The sequence below is a fragment of the Podarcis erhardii genome (assembly GCF_964252035.2).
Source record: "Podarcis erhardii genome assembly, chromosome: 15".
Classification (NCBI taxonomy): Eukaryota; Metazoa; Chordata; class Lepidosauria; order Squamata; family Lacertidae; genus Podarcis; species Podarcis erhardii.
In genome coordinates, this window is record NC_138505.1 from 6,360,189 (window position 1) to 6,385,060 (window position 24,872).

General features: G+C 45.2%; 1 protein-coding gene and 4 long non-coding RNA genes across 43 annotated transcripts in view; 3 read left to right on the forward strand and 2 right to left on the reverse strand.

The window, feature by feature from the left end:
- Positions 1-24,872, forward strand: part of LOC309330115 — a 110,512-nt gene that overhangs the window by 68,091 nt on the left and 17,549 nt on the right. The window lies entirely within an intron of this gene.
- LOC309330197 lies at positions 1,344-2,436 on the forward strand. Of its 2 annotated transcripts, none has more exons than XR_014151367.1 (2): positions 1,344-1,590; positions 2,076-2,436. It is a non-coding gene; the product is annotated as an uncharacterized lncRNA (long non-coding RNA). The 2 variants fall into 2 exon arrangements; XR_014151368.1 differs by having other exon boundaries at positions 2,081-2,436.
- On the reverse strand, positions 9,877-11,382 carry LOC309329945 (uncharacterized protein). 36 transcript variants are annotated; one of them, XM_081841238.1, is made up of 3 exons: positions 10,960-11,382; positions 10,861-10,920; positions 9,877-10,698 (listed from the first exon to the last, which is right to left on the reverse strand). In XM_081841238.1, exons 1-3 carry the CDS (start codon positions 11,306-11,308, stop codon positions 10,214-10,216), a joined length of 894 nt encoding a protein of 297 aa, XP_081697364.1. In that variant the 5' UTR covers positions 11,309-11,382; the 3' UTR covers positions 9,877-10,213. The 36 variants fall into 36 exon arrangements, with proteins under 36 accessions (XP_081697364.1, XP_081697358.1, XP_081697351.1 ...); XM_081841232.1 differs by having other exon boundaries at positions 9,877-10,589; positions 10,656-10,698; positions 10,753-11,382; XM_081841225.1 differs by having other exon boundaries at positions 9,877-10,512; positions 10,561-10,665; positions 10,714-11,382.
- Positions 12,457-23,292, reverse strand: LOC309330172. 2 transcript variants are annotated; one of them, XR_014151340.1, is made up of 4 exons: positions 20,149-20,618; positions 15,803-15,945; positions 13,966-14,061; positions 12,457-12,511 (listed from the first exon to the last, which is right to left on the reverse strand). It is a non-coding gene; the product is annotated as an uncharacterized lncRNA (long non-coding RNA). The 2 variants fall into 2 exon arrangements; XR_014151341.1 differs by lacking the exon at positions 20,149-20,618 and adding an exon at positions 23,113-23,292 and having other exon boundaries at positions 12,466-12,511.
- LOC309330196 lies at positions 17,762-23,401 on the forward strand. Of its 2 annotated transcripts, none has more exons than XR_014151365.1 (3): positions 17,762-18,002; positions 19,921-20,051; positions 23,288-23,401. It is a non-coding gene; the product is annotated as an uncharacterized lncRNA (long non-coding RNA). The 2 variants fall into 2 exon arrangements; XR_014151366.1 differs by lacking the exon at positions 19,921-20,051 and adding an exon at positions 19,341-19,506 and having other exon boundaries at positions 23,288-23,353.

Consider the following 24,872-nt stretch of genomic DNA (forward strand, 5'->3'; position numbering starts at 1 on the left):
GCAACAGCCAATTACAAGTCCCCAGCTGTTTAGAGATAAGCATCTTCTCTCTGTATTCTTAACTATCAGGAAGAACTTCCTCAACCACGTTAAAAAAACAACACTTCTTGTATCTCGGACAGTTGCACCACTTGAAATCTCAGTGTAAGCTTCTGAGAACAGGGAGCTGCCTTATTTATTTGTTATCATGTTTATTTCAACTCCTCCACCACCTCTTTCATTGGATTCCTTACCACTCCTTACCATGGTAGATTGCAAGATTTTAAAAACACAGCATTAGAATCAGTTAAAGGAATATACAATCAGAAGGATAGAGTGGGTCACATATCTAAATTGGATGGCTTTTGAAAAGGATCTAGAAAATCTGTGGTACATAAAGCTATCAATGAAGACTGCCAACATGTTTACAGGCTGAGAGTTGTCACATGATTCATGAGTAAAGAATCCCCCAAGTGTCTTTTCCATCAGCAGCTGGTGTTATGGTGTGGTCTAAGAGGCCAGAGTAAATGAAGTCTCTCTCTTGACCCTTCTCACTTCTGGAAACAATAGGGCCCTCTGGCTCCTGGTGCTATTCCCCTCCCTTTCCTTGCCATGCAATACCTTGCCTGTACTCCCCATGACAATGACCTTGGACTGTATTGCATCTCAAACTCTGCCTTTCTTGGCAAGCTTTTTGCTAAGAGGCTTATACTTTCTCCAGTGGCGTAGCGTGGGTTGTCAGCACCCGGGACAAGGCAAGTAATTTGCACCTCCTAACCCGTGGATTTGCGCCCCCTAACCCTAACCCCCAGATGTTGCGCCCGGTGCAGCCAGCCCCCCCTGCACCCCCCACGCTATGCCACTGACTTTCTCTTAGGTTGGGAGACTAGCCCCTAAGTTGATCCATGGGCATGTGGCATTCTCCCCTCTCTGGCTGGTCCTATTAGGCAGTTCAGCACTCTTCCACTCAGAACTGGTTGGTGGCCCTTATGACCAGTGCCAAACAGCTTTCACTTCAAATTCCAAGAATGCCTGAGCTTTGTAGGAAATATAAAGTGGTGGCCTATTACTGGGGCTCCACAGAGTCCTCACCATCAGTGGGCCCTAGCAGGTACCTGAGAATGCTGGGTACTGATGGTTCTAACTCTGTAGCTCACTATGTGAGTCCTTCAGAATGTGCCATGACTTGTATGGGTTTGGCCTAACTGCTGTGTAAATCACAATAGAACCCTTTTGTTAGGAGGCAGCGTGACAGCAACAATGCACTGGCCACCTGTTACTCAGTACCTTGTCACATTTAGACTTGTCACTTGTTTTAATGTAGCATGAGGCTCCATAGACCGGAGCAAGCTTGGTCAGATCATCAGATGATGATCTATGGTCCAGATGATGACCAGGTGCATTATGCATCTGAACAAGCAGGTTGAGGCCAAGTGTCAATGGGCAGACATAGTTCAATTCGTGAGAACCTCCAGTTTAAAAGAACCCAGCGAAGAAGAACGATGGAAGAGCTCTCTCTCTGCTCTGAGACTTGGTGATAGACCATAGCTTAGTGATAAAGCATCTACTTTGCTTGAAGGAGATTCCAAGTTCCATCTCTGGTGTGTTAAGGTAGGTCTTCAACCCTGAAGAGTTACTGCTGGTCAGCAAAGAAAGTAACAAGTAGATTAACCAACTGTCTGGTCCAGTGAAAGTCAGATTCCTGTGTGACCTAGTAGCCAGCATTGGAACTCCAGTTGGATTCTGGTTGGTCAGGAGAGCAATCTGTGGCTATCCAGATGTTACCCCTAATTCCCATCATCCCTGACCATTGACTGTGCTCTTTTGGGGTGGTGGGAGCTGGAATTCAAAAGCTTCTGCATGGCACCCCATTAGCCACCACTGTTCTAATCACTAAACCAATCTTTAAGTGTTTATGTGCTGCTCTGCTGAAGGAATAAGGTGCCTTGATTTAAAATAATAATAATAATAAACTGGGTGTAGGTCTACCCATGCATTTCTTTCTACTGACTCATTTTCAACAGTGAAAATGCTTTTAATTCAGGCAAGATCTCATTTCTTTCTTTACAACTTTCATCTCTGTTATGTTGGGCAAGGGCAGGATTGCTTAACTCCCACTTCAAGGGCCTGATCCACCATGCTTGCTGGGGCTGATGGGAGTTACAATCCAGTAACATCTAGAGGAACAAGAAGTTCTCCACACCTGACCTACATCGAACTCCTACAATTTTTCACACAGATTATCAGATTGGCTACTTTGAGTGCCCAATCAGAAAGCTTGGGCATATCTACGTGTCATAAATGAATTGACGTTTGTTTGTTTGCTTGTTTGTATGTTATGTATCCTTAGTCATTTTTGTGTGATATGTTACTTTACCGTAAACAGCATCACGGACCTTTATGAAATCTTTAAACCACCCTTCATCAAACAAACAAACAAACAAACAAACAAACAAACATTTCTTCCTGTCTGGAATGACTTACTGAAGCAAAAGTTCTTCATTGCCATTGCCATCTGCAGTTCTGTGTTTTCCCACAATGGGGCAGTCACACACACACACACACAAACAGAGACACAAACATACACTTGAATGCTTCTCTTTATGTATCTGAAACAACACTACCCAATCCCACTGCCTCCCCCCAGAGGGTGCTATCACTAGAGCCATACCTAGGTTCCCTTGCAACCTCTACAAGGAGGTGTGTTGGTACCCTCCATTCCCCACTGGTCCCTTGTACCCTTGGCAAGGCTCTCTCCATCTTCCTTAATGATTTTTGCACCCCCTGGACCTGTGACCTTGGTGGGGGCCAACTTAGCCAATCCCTCAGTATGCCCCTAGCTACCAGCTACTCTGGGAACTACCAGTTGGTGAAGAGTTAGAGGAGGGTCAGAACTTTCTTCATTAAGAAGCCTGCCTTCTGCAGTTCTTTGGTTTTCCACATGAGGCAGTGACGCACAGAGGGGGTGAGGTGGGGGGAGATTAATGCCTCTCATTATGTATCTGAAACAACACTACCCAGCGCTACCCAAGCATCTTCATTGTTAGGGGAACCCAAAGGTCTGGATAAGTGCCCAAAAAACTTTAGAAGAAAAAGGGGGGACCCAAAGAAAACCCCCAGAAAAAAATACATTTAAAAAATGCAGTGAGGATTGCAAATGCCCTGCAGGTGTGAATACTATCAGTTGAAGTGTGAGAGAGAAAATAAATAATGGATAGATGGGAGAAGAAAATGGAATTTCCTGCATGAGATCATGGCTGGCAGGCATCCGGAACAGGAATGATCCACAGAGCAAGTTTTTGTTGCTGTTCCTACCAGGGATGGAGGACATTTGAAGCAACCAGATCAAGTCTGTCAGTCCTGGGTATGTACAGTGGTAAAGGTAAAGGTACCCCTGCCAGTACGGGCCAGTCTTGACAGACTCTGGGGTTGGTGCACCCATCTCACTCAAGAGCGCTGTCCGGAGACACTTCCGAGTCACGTGGCCAGCGTGACAAAGCTGCATCTGGCGAGCCAGCACAGCACACGGAAACGCCGTTTACCTTCTCGCCAGTAAGCGGTCCCTATTTATCTACTTGCACCCGGGGGTGCTTTCGAACTGCTAGGTTGGCAGGCGCTGGGACCGAGCAGTGGGAGCGCACCCCGCCGTGGGGATTTGAACTGTCGACCTTTCGATCGGCAAGCCCTAGGCGCTGAGGCTTTTACCCACAGCGCCACCCGCGTCCCTGTACAGTGGTACCTCGGGTTAAGTACTTAATTTGTCCTGGAGGTCCATACTTAACCTGAAACTGTTCTTAACCTGAAGCACCACTTTAGCTAATGGGGCCTCCCGCTGCTGCTGCGCCGCCGCAGCACGATTTCTGTTCTCATCCTGAAGCAAAGTTCTTCACCTGAAGCACTATTTCTGGGTTAGTGGAGTCTGTAACCTGAAGCATATGTAACCTGAGGTACCATTGTACATGGATCAGAAGCTTCATGTTAACTGGGTTCAACACTTTTCTGAGGCCCCATCCTGAGAACAGTAGCATGTTCAGAGTGATTAGAGTTATTAGGAGGCCCCTGTTCCCCTCACGGAACTATGATTCCCAGAGCTCCTGGGAAGATGGATTGATAGTTAAACCACTCTGCCAATGCTAGTCCTATGAGGGGAGCAGGGATCTCCCAATGGCAAACTGCGGCTCCCAAGAGTCTTTGGTGGAAGGCATGACTGTTTAAAGTGGCATGATACAGTGCAGATGGGCACCTGAATTTTAGGAATGGAGATTCATTTCAAACAACTGCCTGCGGAATGCATGTTTTACACAGAAATTGTGGCAAAAATGCTTATTATTGGCGCTGGGAATGTGTACAAAAGCATACAAAAATGAGTATTTTAGGGTAAGGTGCATACAGTTGAAATGAATGTTTATATATACAGAAAGTGGGATTGATTGAGTGATTGGATGGAATGATTTATGAGTAGACATATCAGAAATTAACATTTCCTGTTATTCTGCTCTTTGTACAGAGATTTGCATAAAGAGTTAATCTTCCCCCTGTAATGATTTCATCTGGAACATACATCTATGGAAAGCTGTCTGGTTTTCATAAACTCAAATTGGATAATTAATTTATTTCGACAGCCATCTGTACAGTAACATGAGTGTCCTGGATTCCTAAAGAGGGTTGCTAGCAGCAGGTTTTAATTTAAGTACTATTACTATGTGAAATGTTGCCTCCTTGGCCACACCTATCAAATAGCATGATTACTTAGATCAGGAGTGAGGAATTGGATCCATCCTTCAGGCCAGAGCCTTAATCCCCCTGTCCATGCAGGCCAACTTTAGCAGGTGGGTGTGGCTGCTGCCCTGAAGCTACAGGGGCTATCACTCAAGGTTAGATCATTTGCTTTCAGTGCAGAACATCCTGGGTTCAGTTCTGGGGAAACAGTTCTGTCTGCAAACCTGGAAAACTAGACCATGAGGACAATACTGAGCTAGATGGACCAAGGGCATGACTCAGTATAACACAGCTTCTTTTGTTCAAAAAGACTTGCTGTTGGTGCCAATCGACCGATCAGCAGTTACAGAGTAGGGCTGCCATATTTTGAAGAGCAAAAAAAGAGGACACATCTGCCAACTTCTGCTTTGAACTATGGATCGCTGTGACGACTTTCATTTTAAATACCCCTACTGTCAGGGAATGGGCTGAAGAGGGGGAGCTGGGAATTGTCCCCTCGGCTTCTTTCAGAAGAGGAAGGTGAGTGGGAAGATTCACACACATCCCTTTCTCCATCAGCTTCAAGAGGAGAAGGAGACAGGGTTGGTTTACAACTGTATGAAGAACTGTCAAGCAGGGCTGTCTTAAGCATATGCAGCACCGGGGTGCAAAGATCCCCCCCGGCGCCACTGCCCCAGGTTGCCCAGTCCCAGGTGCTCAGGAGAGCGGAGCTGGCCAGCCTCCTCAGCATCTCACTGGCTTGGTAGCCTCCAAACTTGCAGCACAGAGCTGGCCGCAGCAGAAGAGTCAGCTACAGCACTCGGACCGACAGGTGGGCTCTTGAGAGCCAGTGTGGTATAGTGGTTAAGAGCGGTAGTCTCGTAATCTGGGGAACCGGGTTCGTGTCTCCGCTCCTCCACATGCAGCTGCTGGGTAACCTTGGGCCAGTCACACTTCTCTGAAGTCTCTCAGCCCCACTCACCTCACAGAGTGTTTTTTGTGGGGGAGGAAGGGAAAGGAGAATGTTAGCTGCTTTGAGACTCCTTAAAGGGAGTGAAAGGCGGGATATCAAATCCAAACTCTTCTTCTTCTTCTTCTCTTCCCCGGACTCAACTCTCGGACCCCGGACTCTCGGCTTGGCACCCCAAGAGCCTGGTGCCCGGGTGCCCCACACCCCTAGCGCCTATGGGTAAGACTGCCCTGCTACCAAGCTACAAGATAGTGAGAGTGAGGGGGAAAGTTGGAAAGCAGCCAGCAGACAAATCCTTAGAGAGTTTGGGAACTCCTCCTTCTCCAAGGACTCACCGATCACTCAGAATTCAAGAGCGAAGGACACTGCGGAGTTTGCATCCTGTGGCGTCCCATAGAATCACAGACTGTTGTTGGAGAAGGAAAGGGAGGGGCTCAGAGTGAGCAACATCCTAATGGCGTTCAAGACTAGATTCTTTGTTCTGATCCACAGTTACTGAATGAAACCATAAATACGAACTTCCTTGTTCCTTTTTTGATCCTGGAGGCTGCTGGGATGAGGAGAAAATCCCTCAAGCCTGACACCTACTACAGTGATACCTCAGGTTACAGACGCTTCAGGTTACAGACTCTGCTAACCCAGATATAGTACCTCGGGTTAAGAACTTTGCTTCAGGTTGAGAACAGAAATCGTGTGGCTGCAGCACAGCGGCAGCGGGAGGCCCCATTAACTAAAGTGGTACCTCAGGTTAAGAACAGCTTCAGGTTAAGAATGGACCTCCAGAACGAATTAAGTTCTTAACCTGAGGTACCACTGTATATGTAGGCTATAGAAGCTGTGATATATTGGAAGTAGCAATGTTATTAACTTCGAAGAGCCTGCCAGAGTAGAGTCGCAGGTGCCACAACTACAAATGCTCATGTGAGCACGACACTGGCCTACAGCCGCCGCTCTCATTGGCCCCGTTCCATTCATGAAAAATGGTCAGGGGTAGAAGCATGACACATGGGGCTTTTACAATTGCTTTTATTTTAAAAAATCTTGGGTTACTATAAACCAAGCAAACAAACCAGACATTTTGCCAATTTTTAAAAAAATCTGCCTGGACAGAAATTTTAATCCTGAAATGCACTGGTACCTTGGGTTAAGTACTTAATTCGTTCCGGAGTTCCATTCTTAGCCTGAAACTGTTCTTAACCTTTAGCTAATGGGGCCTCCTGCTGCTGTCGCGCTGCTGGAGCATGATTTCTGTTCTCATCCTGAAGAAAAGTTCTTAACCTGAAGCACTATTTCTGGGTTAGCGGAGTCTATAACCTGAAGCGTATGTAACCTGAGGTACCACTGTAGAGGACGTGTCCGGGGGAAACACGATATGTGGCAGCTCTTTGAAGTCCATTTGCAGGTGTGGTTTTGATTCAAATAGCAGCTGCAAATGGACATTTCTCCCCGCTGCAAAGAGTGCGCAGAGAGGGCTAAATTTTCAGACTTGACTTGAATCTATACTGTGGATGCAACTGAACAGTGTTTTTTATTGACTGTGCTGATGAGCTGATCAGCATTGGCTGCAAACTCCAATTGGCTGCAGTAGTAAGTGCCCAGGAGCTTGCTGTTGACACTGGTCATCTGGTTGGTGCTGTCAGAGAGCCCTGCTTTTGAAGCAAGCTCAGGGAGCTCATGTGAAGACTCCTGATTATTCCTAGGCAACCATGTCTTTGCCTGTGCCACCTCTGATATCACATATGAAGGCAGGTGTGGGTGTGGCTTAGAGATAATCATCATAATATTTTATACCCCGCTCATCTGGCTGGGTTTCCCCAGCCACTCTGGGCGGCTTCCAGCAGAACATTAAAATACAATGATTCATCAAATATTAAAAGCTTTCTTAAACAGGGCTGCCTTCAGATGTCTTCTAAAAGTCAGATAGGTAAAGGTACCCCTGCCCATATGGGCCAGTCGTGTCCGACTCTAGGGTTGTGCGCTCATCTCGCTCAAGAGGCCGGGAGCCAGCGCTGTCTGGAGACACTTCCGGGTCACATGGCCAGCGTGACTAAATGGCATCTGGCGAGCCAGCACCAGCGCCACACACGGAAACGCCGTTTACCTTCCCACTATAAATCGGTACCTATTTATCTACTTGCACTTAGGGGTGCTTTCGAACTGCTAGGTGGGCAGGAGCTGGGACTGAAGAACGGGAGCTCATCCCGCCGTGGGGGTTCGAACCGCCGACCTTGCGATCAGCAAGTCCTAGGCACTGAGGTTTTACCTACAGCGCCACCCGCGTCCCTAAGTCAGATAGTTGTTTATTTATTTGACATCTGATGAGAGGGCATTCCACAGGGCGGGCTCCACTACCGAGAATGCCCTCTGCCTGGTTCCCTGTAAGTATACTTCTCGCAGGGAGGGAACCGCCAGAAGGCCCTAGGAGCTGGACCTTGGTGTCTGGGTAGAATGATGGAGGTGGAAACACTCCTTCAGGTATACTGAGCTGAGGCTGTTTAGGGCTTTAAAGGTCAGCACCAACACTTTGAATTGTGCCCAGAAATGTACTTGGTGCCAATGTAGGTCTTTCAAGACTGGTGTTATGTGGTCTCGGCGGCCACTCCCAGTCACCAGTCTAGCTGCCGTATTCTGGATTAATTGTAGTTTCCAGGTCACCTTCAAAGGTAGCCCCATGTAGAGTGCATTGCAGTAGTCCAAGCGGGAGATAACCAGAGCATGCACCACTCTGGCGAGACAGTCCGTGGGCAGGTAGGGGCTCATCCTGTGTAGCAGATGGAGCTGGTAAGCTGCCCTTCCCCACAGGCCAAACTGGGACCTATACCACATCCAACCTATACATCCGGGGGGAATTTTCCAAAGGCGGTGCTTTGTCCTGGATGTTAGGCAAGTCAATAAAAAAATCACAGGTTTGGGGTATCCTTGTTTTCACTTTTTGTAATATGTCAACACTAATATAATGTTAGGTGGCTGACTGTGGCTAGGGCAATATCTGAAGAGCCATTTTTGTTGTAGGCAGTTGTGCTGACACAGGAAACATGTGCTACAGTCTCAGGAGTCAACCATCTCCTTTTGCTGAATGTGCCCGATAGGTGAAAGGCTCATAGTCATAATTAACCAACTAAAGCTCTATTGCCATATAGTGAGAACCAGAGAGGGCATCAACTAAATAATGGGTTCATTGAGAAATTGAGTCTTTTTGTGACATCCTGGAGTAATAAGATACAGGATAATGTAAGCCCATTTGTGTCTGTTAGAACCTTGTGATCGTAATCTTTAGGACTGATTCTGCTTTGGAAATGTGTTCCTATAAATATGTTCCTATAAATGTTGTTCTAGATAATCCCTTCTACTTTTATTTAATTTTATTTTGCATCTGTTATTATTCAGTCTGTTAGGTGTGATGGCCTGGGAATCTGATTCAGAGGCTGAACCAGAGGAATCCCAGCCTGCACAGGAGTCCCCGCCTCCAGGGCCGGCTGAACTGGGGCAGGGCCTTGATTCTGAAGCGCCTGCACCTGTGCCGGATCCTCAGGAGCAGGCACCAGGTAAATCCACTCTGGCTCCAGAGGTGGTTGAGGACTCAGTGCCTACAGGTGAGTCTCCCCCTGGGCCCAGTAACCCTTCAGCCTCTCCTGAACTGCAGAGGCTCAGGGCAGAGAGGCGAAGGGAACTGGTTTCTCCCAGGAGGAGTGCTCGCCTTAAGGCCAGGAGAGGCGGGTCTCCTGGGGGCCGGGACCGCCCCTGGCCTCAGAGAAGATAAAGGCCAGTCAGCCCGGTCCCAGGTTGCGGGAGCAACGTCATTGATGAGCTGTTTTGGCCAGCATCCAGTCCTGTTTCCCCCAGAGTTCCTGTCCTTGCCCGGCTTCCCGCTGTGGATCCTGCTTCGCCCGAGGAGGACTGTCTGCCGACCCTCAACTCAGGTCCTGGACCTCACCCCATGGTAACCTCCCCCCTGGACCAGCACATTAGGTTTTATTAAGAATACATATATGAAATGAAAGAAATTTTCTTGTCACAATGGATATATGTGACTTCCTGGTTCAGAAGTGGGTTCAACAAATGTCAAGAAACAAGAACAGAGGACAGCTGGTCTCTGGGTGCCTTCCCTATGGGCTTTCTAGAGGCATCTGATTGGCCACTGAAGGGAACAGGTTGTCCGGACAGTTGGGCCTTTGGTCTGATTCAGCTGGGCTCTTCTTACACAGAAAGAAGGAAAAACTCAATAGTGGTTATTTTAGTTCTCAAGAAAGCTTTATTATCTCCCATGCAGTAGTGGAGACTGAAACAGGAAACTGCAGGGGCATACTGTCAATACCGCTTCAGCATAAATAAACATTTCTTTCTTTCTTGGACAATAAAACATTGAACTTGCAATAACAAACCAACAAAATGAAATGCAGAAGATACAAGCAAGGGATTGCGACTGAGACTGAGGAGAAGGCATGCAACATGCAAAGCTGTTCCACATTAAGGTGGGATTTCACATCAAGGAGAAATAAACTGGCACTTCGGTCTCATTTTCCTTCTGGAAGAACACATTGTTGAAGCAAAGGACGTAGAAGCCTTTTACTTGTGGCTGGGTGGCCATTGGGAAGATTGCTTGGTCTGGGATAGGCCAGGTGGGAGGCAAACAGGTTGCTTTGTCTGCATGGAGCCCCCACTGGACCCTCCTCCAATGCAGCACCCAGAACCTTGGCCACCTCCTCCACTACTGCCTCCTGATACAATAATAGTCTGACCACCTGAACCACCACCAGAACCTCCTCCAATGCAGCAGCCAGAGCTCTGGCCCCCTGAGCCACCACCGCCACTACTTCCACCACATGGGACTACGATGGTCTGGCCACCTGAACCACCACCAGAGCCTCCTCCAATGTAGCCACCAGAGCTCTGGCCACATGAACCACCACCACCTCCTCCAGTGTAGCCGCCAGAGCTCTGGCCACCACCGCCGCCACTACTTCCACCACATGGGACTATGATGGTCTGGCCACCTGATCCACCACCACCACCAGAGCCTCCTCCAATGCAGCCACCAGAGCTCTGGCCACCTGAACCACCACCACCTCCTCCAATGTAGCCGCCAGAACTCTGGCCGCCGCCACCGCCACTACTTCCACCACATGGGACTATGATGGTCTGGCCACCTGAGCCGCCACCACCACCAGAGCCTCCTCCAATGCAGCCACCAGAGCTCTGCCCACCGCCACCACCGCCACTACTTCCACCACATGGGACTATGATGGTCTGGCCACCTGAACCACCACCAGAGCCTCCTCCAATGCAGCCGCCAGAGCTCTGGCCACCTGAACCACCACCACCTCCTCCAATGTAGCCGCCAGAGCTCTGGCCACCACCACCACCACTACTTCCACCACATGGGACTATGATGGTCTGGCCACCTGATCCACCACCACCACCAGAGCCTCCTCCAATGCAGCCACCAGAGCTCTGGCCACCTGAACCACCACCACCTCCTCCAATGTAGCCGCCAGAACTCTGGCCGCCGCCACCGCCACTACTTCCACCACATGGGACTATGATGGTCTGGCCACCTGAGCCGCCACCAGAACCACCTCCAATGCTGCTGCCAGAGCTCTGGCCACCACAACCAATAGATTGACCACCCATTCCACCACCTCCACCAGACCCTCCTCCCATGCTCTGGCCACCACTGCCCTGGCCACCACTGCTCTGGCCACCCCCTGATCCTATAATCTTAACTCCACCAGAGCTTCCACCTCCTCCTCCTCCTCCCCCTCCACCACCAGATCCCCCACCGATAATCTTAATTCCCCCAGAACTTCCACCTCCTCCTCCTCCACCACCACCAGATCCCCCACCTATAATCTTAACTCCACCAGAGCTTCCACCTCCTCCTCCTCCACCACCACCAGATCCCCCACCTATAATCTTAATTCCACCAGAGCTTCCACCTCCACCACCTCCTCCTCCTCCCCCTCCACCACCAGATCCCCCACCGATAATCTTAACTCCACCAGAGCTTCCACCTCCTCCTCCTCCACCACCACCAGATCCCCCACCGATAATCTTAACTCCACCAGAGCTTCCACCTCCTCCTCCTCCACCACCACCAGATCCCCCACCTATAATCTTAACTCCACCAGAACTTCCACCTCCACCACCTCCTCCTCCACCACCACCACCAGATCCCCCACCGATAATCTTAACTCCACCAGAGCTTCCACCTCCTCCTCCACCACCACCACCAGATCCCCCACCTATAACCTTAATTCCACCGGAGCTTCCACCTCCTCCTCCCCCTCCCCCTCCACCGCCAGATCCCCCACCAATAATTTTAACACCTCCTGATCCTCCTCCACCACCACTGCTACCCCCTCCACAGCATATCCCTCCTCCACCACCAGATCCGCCGCTCATGTATGGGATCTTCTGCTGGCTCATTCCACCCCCCTGTCCCCCACCAGATCCTCCTCCGATGCAGCATCCTGAAGACTGTCCACCAATGCTGCCTCCTCCACCACTTGATCCTCCTCCACAGCAGCCTTGTCCGCCTCCGCCTCCGCCACCTGAGACAATGATGATCTTCTGGCCGCCTCCACCGCCACTGCCTCCTCCACCGCCACTGCCTCCTCCACCGCCGCCTCCGCCACAACAGCAACAGCAGCCTGATGATCCTCCTTGGCCTTGATAGGTGATGGAACCTCCTCCACTACTTCCACAGCATGAGCCGCCACCTCCACCACCGCCGCCACCACCTGCTCCACCTCCTCCTCCACAGCAGGAGCCGCCACCCTGCTTCTGCTGCATAGAACTCATCTTCCTATGTTGGTGTGTAGGGTGTTCTTTCTCCTGTTTTGTTTCCCTTCTGGTGGTTTAGCTCTGGAAGATAAAGAAGACAAAATCAGCCTTTCATGCACCAACAACCTTCCAAGGGTTCACATGGCAGTGGGAGGAGGAGACAGGAGCAAAAGTGGGTGGGGCAGCAAAGGCAAATTTCACCTTTGTGCAGTAGGCTGATTTCTGCACACACTCCCAAACCACTCCCTGTTCTCCATCCAGGCACACAAGAAGCATCCCCAGAGCTCAAGGAGACATCATCATCATCATTTTTTATTTGTATGCCGCCTTTCCACAGTTAAAAAAACCAATGCTCAAGGTGGCTTACAGCATAACAAGATTTACATAATTACAAAAGTCATAAACAATAAATAAACCACATCAAAAAAAAAATACACAACCAAATGGGAAACAATTTCCACATAAATCAAAATCTAAAACTAAGAATACACCCATTCATATCAGAGTTTAAAATGACATAGGTAAAAAACAAAAACAAACAGAGCCCTCTCTGCCCAGAAGCAGCAGTGGCAGCAGTCCTTTATAGAGCCCATCAGGCCCCGCCCTGGGCAGGACTGTGAGTGGCAGGACTGGGGCCCTTAGGCGCTGAGCAGGGGAGTCCTCCTCGGTGGTAGCCACAGCAGCAGTTCTTATAGGTCTGTCAGGCCCTGCCCTGGGCCAGTCACATCAACAATGCCCTGTTAAAAAGGGGGAGCAGACAGCTGCAATTCTCTAACTCTCAATGAAGTTTTTCAATGGTTTAGCAGAAACTGGCCAGTCAAACCCTCCAACTTCTCTGCATTTCAGATGTGCCCCCATCACATTCCTGCCATGTCATCTGCAATCTCTCTCTCTCTCTCTCTCTCTCTCTCTCTCTCTCTCTCTCTCTCTCTCTCTCCAGCACTCATGGGGGAACCACAGATGGTAGATAAGATATTCTTTCCCCTAAAAAACACCAAACCCTTTCATCCAGACAACAACAGGGAACATACAATGGAGGCAATGACATCGTAATATGGCAAAGCCAATTGCATTCGCTTAGCTTGTTTTATATACCGAGATCTCAAAGGGGCATGCAAATCCAAACAAAAAGGGATCAATGCAAGAACTGCAATATGAATTCCAGTGTCAAAACCAAACTGCTACTGCAAATTGATTACTGTTTGACTCATTGAAATGAAATGTCTATACAGAGTTATGGTGGCAACCTCTAAATGGAGAGTTGAATGTGGTTTCAAAATCAAATCTGTGGTGCATCTGTGTCTATTTGCTAACCCTATCCATAACTGCTTCTTTACTTTGCACTAGAAATATATTATCATATATAAATTTCTCTTAAACAGTCGTTGACTGCATCAAAACCCATTCTCTAAAACATCCTCTTGCACAACAGAAGCTATCATTTTATAATTAGTTCATCTTCCATATTCAACTCCAGCTGAATGACTTAGTTCTGTTATCGGTCAAATGCATGCAAGCATACGGACTTGACTTACCCTCTCCAGCGACAGGAACCAGATGAGAAGTTGAAAGTGAGTGAATGAAGACATCATTGGGTCCAGATAACTTTTTATACCATCTCAAGGCCTCTCCTACGGGATATGATACACCCCTGGGCATGATGACTTGCATATTTACTCCCTGCCTAATGACTGGACTTTCTAGTCTTAGATGCATAACAAAGGCAAGAGATTGACGTCTGTCATTGCTATAATTGTTGATAAATAAACATGATTAATTAATCATGAGCTCCACCTAATTCCTTGGCTAAATGCAGCCTTTTGGGGCAGTGAAAGAGTCCTTGCAGGTGTGCCAGAAATGTGTAAACCCAGTCTCCTTATTTCCATAATAACAACAATAATTTTATTACTTAAATGCCACCCATGTGACTAGGTTGGGCGGCTCCCAACAGAATATTGCTACTAGAATTGAGCAAAATACGGTTTCTCTTTCTCTTTCTTTTTATTTATTTGCCAAAAGATATACAAAAGCTTATTATCCAATACACCAGAATAAAAGAAATAATTTTAAAATCTAATCTAAAATGGAACAGGAGCAAAGAAAAGGGAGGGGGAAGAGGAGGGGGAAGAAAAGAAAGAAAAAGGAAAAAAGAGAGAAAAGAAAGGAAATAGAAAAAAGATTTTAAAAGTCAGCTAGATTTAATATTCACTCATTGACACCCAACTGTTCTATTTTCTATAAGCCAATACAATACAATACAATTTCCTTTATTCGACCGATAGTCAGAGATAAAATACAATACAAAATTATAAACTAAAAAACATCATAGGGGTACATAAATAAGGTAGGGCCACAGTACTAAACCTCTCACAGATAACCCACATCAAAGCATTCAGTTATACGTTTCCGACAGTTGAGTGCCAGGAAAAGGAATTTAGCCACTGACAAAGTTGTTTTCCCAGAAGACTTATTTAGCAGAAATGCTGTCTGCTTTCCTCTTTGTCGGGGACTGAGCTGGGGTAAGTATGGAGTTATAAGATATTGTCTTAAATCGTTGTAGAAGGGACAGCTCAGTAAAATGTGCTCTGTGGATTCTACCTCACCCAACGCACAATGGAATAATCTCTGGTCATATGGGACTCCTCCATATCTTCCCTTCAGAACTGCCGAGTCAAGAACATTCAGCCTAGCCGCGGTAAATAGTCTGCGGTATTCCACGTAGTGGATATCCGCCAGGTAGCGAGCTGGAGCAGCCCGATACATCTGCTCCCCCAGAAACAACCCAGGTTTCACATGGGCTATGTCCTCCTGTCTGGCAATATCCCTTAATCGTTGGGCGATCACCGCCTTTGCGTGGCTATACGTCATGGACTCTATATAAAGGGAGGACATTGTATTGTATTATTATAAGCCAATATTTTTTGAATCTTCAAATACAAGTATTATAAGTTCATTTTCTCTTTCATGCATAAAGTCCATAAGAAATTTCCATTAGGTCCAGGGGTTGTGGTGCTCATCTCGCTTTATTGCCCAAGGGAGCTGGCGTACAGCTTCCAGGTCATGTGGCCAGCATGACTAAGCCGCTTCTGGCGAACCAGAGCAGCGCACGGAAACACCGTTTCCCTTCCCACCTGAGCGGTACCTATTTATCTACTTGCACTTTGACGTGCTTTCAAACTGCTAGGTTGGCAGGAGCTGGGACCAAACAATGGGAGCTCACCCCATTGCGGGGATTCGGACCACTGACCTTCTGATCGGCAAGCCCTAGGCTCAGTGGTTTAACCCACAGCACCACCCACATCCCTCCTTCCAATTCTTAATAAAGGTCAATAATGATTTTTCTCAAATTATGCGTTAACTTTGCCATCTCACCTAAGTCCAATAATTTTATCAGTCATTCTTCCGTATTAGGTAGCACTGTGTCTTTCCATCTTTGTGAGTACAACAATCTTGCTCATGTAATCATATATTGGAATAATCTTCCATAAACCTTTCCAATTATGTATCCATTAACCCTAAAAGAAAAAAGTTGTGGCTTCAGTTGGATATTAATCTTTAAAATCTTCTGTTTCAATGTATGTATTTGTATTTTTAGCCTTTTCATATGTCCACCAAGCACAATCAAATGTTTCCCCATGTTCTTGGCACTTCCAGAAAATACCTGAAACACTTTTGTATATTCTAAACAATTTCTCAGGAGTTAAATACAAAGGATGCATCATTTTATAAAAGTTCTCTTTAACATTATAACACAACGTAAATTTTAACCCTTTAGTCCGCATATACTCCGCCAGTTCCATCTGTATATTATAACATAAATATTTTGCCCATTTAATCATACGTTCTTTAACTTCTTCTTCTTTGGCTTTGAATTTCAACAAAAGTTTAAACATCTTTGTAGCAACATGTTCATCCTCTGCTCTCAGTTGAGTTTCAAAGCCTGTCTTTCCTTGTTCTATATCTATACCAAATGTGTTTTCATCCAATTTAAACCTCTCTGCTAATGGCATAGAAGAAAATCACTGAAAATTATAACCTTCCTCTATTAGCTGTTCTCTTCTTTTAATTTTATAATCTCCTTGATGCAATTTTTAAAATTCTTGGCATGTTGTACATTTCTCTTTGCATTTTATCTCTTTTCTATAGAAAGTTTCTTGTGATGACATCCATAACGGTGTCTTTGGGCACAATCTAGGCTTGTATTTATTCCAAATTATTAATATATCACATATAATAAAGTGATTTTTAAAGTCCACTTTAACTTTGTGGTGCCACAAATATCCACGCCATCCATACTTTAGGTCATGTCCCTCTTTTCCAGGACCCTCTTATTTCTCAATCTCATCCAGTCCTGCATCCACACTAAACAATGGGCTAAAAAATACAGTTTTAGGTTTGGTACACCCAATCCTCCCTTTTCCTTTCAATCTTGTAATATTTTAAAATGTAGTCCCCCGTCCCCCCCGCTTGCCCTCAAAACCTTGATAAGTCTTTTTGCCATTCTTTGAATGGTACTGTCATTAGCTGTGATGGAACAAAAAACATCATTCTGGGCAATATATTCATCTTTATCACAAAAATTCTTTTTTTAAAATATTTTTTATTAAATTTCCATTTAACAAACCAATCATATCACATTAATTATTCCAAATTATACCAATACATAATAAACTCCAAATATTTAGCCGAATTTTAAATTTTTGTTGGGGGTACCCATGCTTCGAGTTCAGAAAGGGTCTAATCATCTCATATTTCTGCTGTTTTGATGTTCACAAGTCCCATCTTCCCATCTTTTTGTTGTTATCCTTTTTCTTCTTAATAACCTCCGAGTATTTCCACAGGCAAGTTGAATCAAACATTATTTATGTTTCTGTGTGAACTTTGTAATGCTCTCCCGTAATTCATCTCACGCTTTATCACAAAAATTCTACCCACCAAGGACAATATTAATTTTCCCCAACTTAACATATCTTTTTAATTTCCATCCATGTCTTAACATAATTATTTTGAAACAACATACAGCTTATATTTGTCATGGTTATACCTAAATACTTTACTTTTTTCCAATTTGAAGTCTAGTTTTCTCCATTTTGATCTTCTGTTGTCATATGTTTTATTAACATTCTTGAGGGTTTTTTTATTATTAACCTTAAAACCTGCTAGCAAGCCAAATTCATTTAAATTAGCAGAGTACAATTATTCCCACTTTTTATTCTTTCATGAACAGGACTTTATTACTTAACTGATTTGTATCTATATTTGTTACTTTGCTCATTTGTATCTCTATTCATTTTAAATTCCTTTTCACCTGTTCTTCTAATTGTTTATATACAGTCGTACCTTGGAAGTTGAACGGAATCCATTCCGGAAGTCCGTTTGACTTTCAAAACATTCAAAAACCAAAGCGTGGCTTCTGATTGGCTGCAGGTAGCTCCTGCAGCCAATCAGAAGCCATGGAAGCCCTGTCGGATGTTCGGCTTCCAAAAATAGTTCGCAAACCAGAACAGTCACTTCCAGGTTTGCAACGTTTGGGAGCCAAAACATTCGAGAAGTAAGCTGTTCAGAAACCAAGGTAAACAACTGTACATTATAAAATAGAACATATTTTTAAAATAAGTTTTCTGACTTCAAGGGATTTTCGCCTTCCAACCAACACTACCTTCAACTGATAATCAACATGGTTGAACGTTGCCTGATTACAGCTCTGTCAAAACAAATTCAATACCTTGCTACGCAAATACAGTTATTACAATACACAAAGTGCAACAGGCTGAATAATAATCTGTGAACATTTTATTGGTTATTTCCTAACGTATAGGTCTAGTCCAGTATGTGTAACCTATACAGTTCATATATACTGTATTTAACCTATGATAATACATTTCTTCTTTTCTTCTTGTTTCTTTTTGTGAGTTCCTGTATAACACATCCTTAGGCTTTCTTATTGCTGCTTCTTGTAAGTTCCTGTATAACACAATCCTTCAAGAGCCAGTTTGGTGTAGTGGTTAAGAGCGGTAGATTCGTAATCTGGGGAACCGGGTTCACGTCTCTGCTCCTTCACGTCTCCACTCCTCCACATGCAGCTGCTTGGGCCAGTCACACTTCTCTGAAGTCTCTCAGCCCCACTCACCTCACAGAGTGTTTGATGTGGGGGAGGAAGGGAAAGGAGAATGTTAGCCGCTTTGAGACTCCTTCGGGTAGTAGTAAAGTGGGATATCAAATCCAAACTCCTCCTCCTCCTCCTCCTCCTCCTCCTCCTCCTCCTCCTCTTCTTCTTCTTCTTCTTCTATAAAAATAGAAAAGTCCTCAAGGTAACAAGAACAACACAGCTGATATAGACTGCTGGCACAAGCTAGACGAAAGGGTTTTCCATTTTTGAGGCGCTTTGCAAAACGAATTTCCCTATGGGCTTGCTTAGCCAGACGAAAATGTCTTGCGAGTTCCTGCGGGTTTCCCCCCCCCCTTTTTCCCCCTTTTCCTAAGCCGTTAAGCCGCTTATCAGCTGATCCGCTGATAAGCCGCTTAAGAGCTTATCCGCTGATAAGCCGCTTAACAGCTGATCGCTAAAAGCCGCTAAACCGCTAATAGCGCTAATCCGCTAAACTGTCAATGGGCTTGCTTCGCAAGATGAAAAAACCACTATACGAAGAGCCTCACGGAACGGATTAATTTCGTCTTGCGAGGCACCACTATACATATTTTAAAAAATAAGTTTTCTGTCTTTAAGGGATTTCTCCCTTCCAACCACCACTACCTTAAACTGATAACCAACATGGTTGAACACTTGGATGTACAATGTACCTGATGTACACTTTCCGGTAAGAAAATGGCTGCAGATATCATCATGAATTTATATTGTGCCATCTATGCACCATACAACATATCAGAGAACTTGTCCTTGATCTGTCAGACTTATAATCCAGAAATGATCACATGGAAGACAATAGAACAGGGGTGAGGGAATCATGTTGACTATGGGCCATGCTACTTGGTGCCAATGGGAGTTTGAGTACAGCAATATCTGGAGACTCCAAGATTCCCCACCACTGCAATAGAGAAAGGAAAGAGAAACAGAGGTAGGGATAGATAGAAGAATGTGCATTCCCCGCCGCCTTGAGCTTCATTCCCATAGAAGCTTATTCCATGTTCCCAACATTCCCCTAACTGTTTTCTGTTTTCATACGACATAAAAGGCACTTCTGGAAGTACAGTGGAATATACCACATGTTTAGTGCTCATTTCCAGAGTCCAGGAAAAAAAAAATTATGTTTGCAAATATGGAAATGAGTGCTAAGATGTGGATCATGAGACTGAGATCAAACCAAGAACCCCTTGCAGTTTCTATAGCTATATCTGTATATGACTTGACCAAAGGCCAGCCAAGTGCGTAGCGGAAACTTTGGAGATGATGGCTGGTATTTCCTTGTAGCCAGACACGTTAACGGCTATTAACGGAAAGGGCCCGATCAATCTGTTCTAATTCCTTCCAGGCGATATAATTGACTAATAAGAACCAGCTAAGAATACATTTCCACAAATTAAAGGAAGAGAGTTCAATTATCTTCACCGTCAGTGTTTGTAAAGTACAGCTTGGGACACAGAGAGAAAGAGGTTGATAAAGGTCAGGAGATTAATTAGCCTTATTTTGCCTTTGCTACATGCTGGTGTTTGTTTGTGGATTAGGAAATATAGACCAAGGCATTCTTAGTCAAGCTCACAAGTAGGTGGCTGGGATGGATGGAAGATTGGGGAGAAGATTCCTGTGCAGCTGTTGGGTGTGTGGCCACAGATCAGTTCATGGAATGAGTCATAGAATGAGGGTCATCTAATCCAACCCCTTGCAATGCAGGAATCTCAACTAAAGCATCCATGCCAGATGGCTATCCAATCTCTGCTTAAAAACCACTAGTGAAGAACAGGCCACCAACTTCCGATGGAGTCTGTTCCACTGTCCAACAGCTCTTACCACCCAAAAGTCATTTTTGATGTTTACTCAGAATCACCTTTCTTCTAACTTGAATACTTTGATCTGAGTCCTACCCTCCACAGTAGGAGAAAGCAAGCTTATTCCATCTTCCATGTGCCAGCCCTTGATATATTTGAAGATGGCTATCAAATCTCCTCTCAGACTCCTCTTTTCCAAGCTAAACATAACCAATTCCTTCAATTGCTCCTCATAATGATTGGTTTTCAGAACCTTTATCATCTTGGTTGCCCTCCCATGCACACAGCCCAGCTTCTCAATATCCTTCTTAAACTGTGGTGCCAAGTACTGAACAAAGTTCTCCAAATGGGTTTGAAGATAAAAAATTCCAAGTTTATTAACTCCAAGTTTATTACACTCTATTGAGTGTAAAGGGAAAATGTTATCAAGAATGTATGATTTATTACTTGATTGGTACACAAAAGAAGAAGAGGTTAAAGAATTGATGATAAAATGGGCAATAGATATTGGGCATAACATTGAGTTGGAAGCTTGGATAAAATTATGGAAGGAAGTGTCAGGGAACTGCCATCGGAGCCAGAGGCGGAGGGAAGGCTCCAGAGCGATGCTGGAGAGGGTCCCAGCAGGGAGAGAGGCAGCCCATCTGCTGGGGAAGGAAATCAGTGTAACACCAGGGGTGAAGGGGGGCAGATGGGGGAATCGGAGAGAAGGCTCCAGGACTCTTCACCGGAGACCAGTGGGGAGAGCACGGGTACTCCGCTGCCCACACCCTCCCTGCGCAGAAGACTTCCGCGCAGGGAGAGTAGGAGGAGACTTGGCGTCAAAGAACTTCTTTGCTGGAAGAAGTTTAAGAAACGCCCACTGACGGATTCTGCCAGCGACGGAGACAGCCACGAGTGCAAGGCTGTCCAGAGAGAAAGGGTTCAACCAGGCAACCTAGCCAGGAGTGGCAGCAATTTACGCATGAGCAACCCCCTTAGAACCATTACAGGAACGTTTAAGATTTACAGGATGTATGGCATTGAAGGAGAATGTATTAAAAATGATGTATAGATGGCATTTGCTGCCAACAAAACTGGCTAAAATGTATAGAAAGAGAGACAGAAAGTGTTGGAAATGTAAGGAAGTAGACGGGGACTACTTTCATATGTGGTGGACCTGTGACAAAGTTAAAAGATTTTGGGAATTAATCTATAACGAACTTAAAAATATATTTAAGTACACTTTTCCCAAAAGACCAGAGGCATTTTTGCTAGGTCTAGTGGGAAGAGAGATTAAAATAAAAGATCAGAATTTGTTTATGTATGCCACAGCTGCTGCAAGAACCCTACTGGCCCAAAAATGGAAAATGCAAGATTTACCAACCATCCAGGAGCGGCAGGTGAAGATGACAGATTTCGTGGAACTTGCCAAATTCACAGGGAGGATCCGGGACCAAGAAGACAAGAGATACAATAACAACTGGAGTAAATTTATTGAATATTTTAAGGAGAACTGTAAAAGCTTAAAGACACTAGCAGGACTGGAATAATACCTTCAATGTAAAATAGTAGAGTTATGACAATAATATACGCAATAAGTATGTGATGTATATACCAGCTGCTGGGAGGGAAGTCAAAGGGATTATACTGTGATAATAAGGATTGTTGGAAAAAGGATTATATGAAGAAAATAAGAAAAAATCATTTTAAAAAAAGAAAACAAGGCAGAATTGAGTGGGACAACGACTTCCCTTGATCTCGACACTATATTTTTCTTAATGCAGCCTAGAATAGCATTAGCTTTTCTTTTTGCTGCTACTTCACACTGTTGACTCCCCTGAAGCTTGTGGCCTACTAAGATCCCTTGGCAATCTAGTTGTCCCCCATTTTATATTTGTGCAGCTGGTTCTTCCTGCCTAGGTGAAGAACCTGACATTTGCCCCATTGAAATTCATTTTTGTTAGTTTGGGTCCAGTTCTCCAATCTGTTAAGGTCAACTTAAATTCTGATTCTGCCTTTTCAGGCATTGGCTACACTTGGGTGTCATTTGCAAATTTGATGAGTATTCCCTCAGTTCCTTCATCTTAGTTATTTATGAAGATACTGAACAACTATGGGCCCAGGACAGAACATTGTGCCACCCCACTTGTCACTTTTTCCCAGGATGGTGAGGAACCATTAGAGAACACTATTTGGGTTTGGTCAATTAATAGCTGGAAATCCAGCTAACAATAACTTTGTCCAGCCCACATTTTAATGGCTTCTCAGCAAGAATATAATGTAGCACTTTGACAAAAGCCTTACAGTGGTACCTCAGATTAAGAACTTAATTCGTTCTGGAGGTCCGTTCTTAACCTGAAACTGTTCTTAACCTGAGGTACCACTTTAGCTAATGGGGCGTTCCGCTGCCGCCGCACGATTTTTGTTCTCATCCCGAAGCTAAGTTTTTAACCCGAGGTACTATTTCTTGGTTAGTGGAGTCTGTAACCTGAAACCTCTGTGACCTGAAGCGCCTGTAACCTAAGGTACCACTGTACTGAAATGAAGATAAACTATGTCAGCAGCCACTTTGTCAGGTATCTGAAGAAGTGTGCCTACACACAAAAGCTTATACCCAGAACAAACTTAGCTGGTCTCTAAGGTGCTACTGGACAATTATTTATTTATTTATTTATTTATTTATTTATTTATTTATTTTAAAAAAAATATTTATTTATTTATTATTTTGACTGCGTCAGACCAACACGGCTACCTACCTGAATCTATGTCAACAGCATTACTGATCCACTAAGTTTTTAACTCTATCCAAAAAGTAAATAAGTTTCGTCTGGCATTAACTGTTTCTGAGAAATGTATGTTGGGTCTTAGTAATCACAACATCCTTTTCTGAGTGCTAACAGACCAACCATTTAATTATATGTTCTATGTCAGGGACATGACTGAATTGAATGCCTGGGAAGAGTCCTACACTGGAGATGAAGGATTGCTAGTACAAAGAGCATCAGAGTCTGACCCTGGAGACGAAAGAATGCAGACAGAGCAGGTGTGGGTGAGCTCAGCCCCCGTTCACCAAGTTCCCTGACTCAGCTCACAAGAAGAGGGGGGGGAGTTAGAAGGCAATGAGGGGGTTGCTATGCAACCAGCAGAGAAACAGCGTGCAGAGGGTTCTTCTTTTGAAAGCAGGGAGGGGGAGGGAATTCCAATCTCCTTCTCCCCGAACCAGAAGAGCTGAAAGGGTTAAAATGCAATGAAAGAGGAAGGACTGGACACCCTTTTTGCTGTGATAGGGGCGGAGACTCAGAGCGACCAATGCGTATCAAAGTGTGGCAGCTTGGGAGCCATGCTTTGGATGTAATTTATAAATAAACTTACTATAAAACTGCCAGAGAGTCGTTAATTCTTATCAGGGCTTGCTTGCCTGCCTGAGATCATTACATTCTAGGACCTTTCCTGATATCAACGTCAACATGTTACCTGGGTCTTCTCCCTCCCTGCTCAGATTTTAGTTTAAAGCAGTCCTGATCAAATTGCTAGAGCATATAGATAAAAGCCATACATCAGTAACTTCCTCAGCACCTTAGAGGGGAAAGACACTCATTTCCATAAAACAGGGGGAAGTGTTGTGTGAGCATGCAAAAGGTAAACTCTCTGTACCATTTTTAAAAATTCATTTTGCATTTATATCCCACCTTTCTCTCAAAGGAGACACACATGGTTTGGGGGCTGCATCTGGGGCTCCAAACATTTTTTATCCTGTTTTATTTTCCCCTGAGAACATGCTGTTTTTTGTGGTGGCACTGAGGGATATATATACAGTGGGGAACTTTTGGTTCTCCAGATGCTGTTAGATTACAAATCCCATCACTCATAGCCATTGGCCATGCTGACGGAAACTGATGGGAGCTGGAATCCATCTATACCTGAAGGTCTATAGCAGCAGTTCTCAACCTGTGGGTCCCCAGATGTTGTTGGACTACAACTCCCATCATCCCTGAGCTCTGGCCTTGCTAGCTAGGAGTGATGGGAGTTGTAGTTCAACAACATCTGGGGACCCACAGGTTGAGAAAGGCTGGTCTATAGGCTTAAGATGGTGAACTCATGGCTCTCTAGTTATTTATTGGACTCCAGTTCCCATCAGCCCCATTCCAGCATGGCCAATGGTCAAGGGTGATGGGAGTTGGAGACTGACAACAGCTGGAGAGCTTCAACTACATCCCTAATGTAGAGGAATGTGCATGAATATTAAGATGCCACAAAGCGGCTCCATGCAAACTGCCCATAGTTGCACACCCTGCAGCAGCAGCTGTTTATTTACCATTACCTGTTATAGGGCAGTGATGTAACAAGGTTCATTTCAGGCAAGCAGGCGAGACAGGAAACTATCTGACTCATACAGTTGGCTGGAGACGCCTTTGTCAGTTTTCTTTAGCTGAAGCAGAAGAAAGGTTTCAGTTACTGAGCACAACATAAGAACACTGGAAGAGACTAGCTAAATTAGCAGGAATGGTCCATGTCT

What these genes read in the sequence shown, in the direction of transcription:
- LOC309329945 (XM_081841224.1), bottom strand. Translation starts at nt 11,308, where the DNA reads ATGGGAGGAGGGTCTGGTGGAGGTGGTGGAATGGGTGGTCAATCTATT. An exon ending in CATTGGAGGAGGTGGTGGTG is followed by an intron (nt 10,921 to 10,959) that starts GTTCAGGTGGCC and finishes GCATTGGAGGAG; the next exon opens with GCTCTGGTGGTGGTTCAGGT.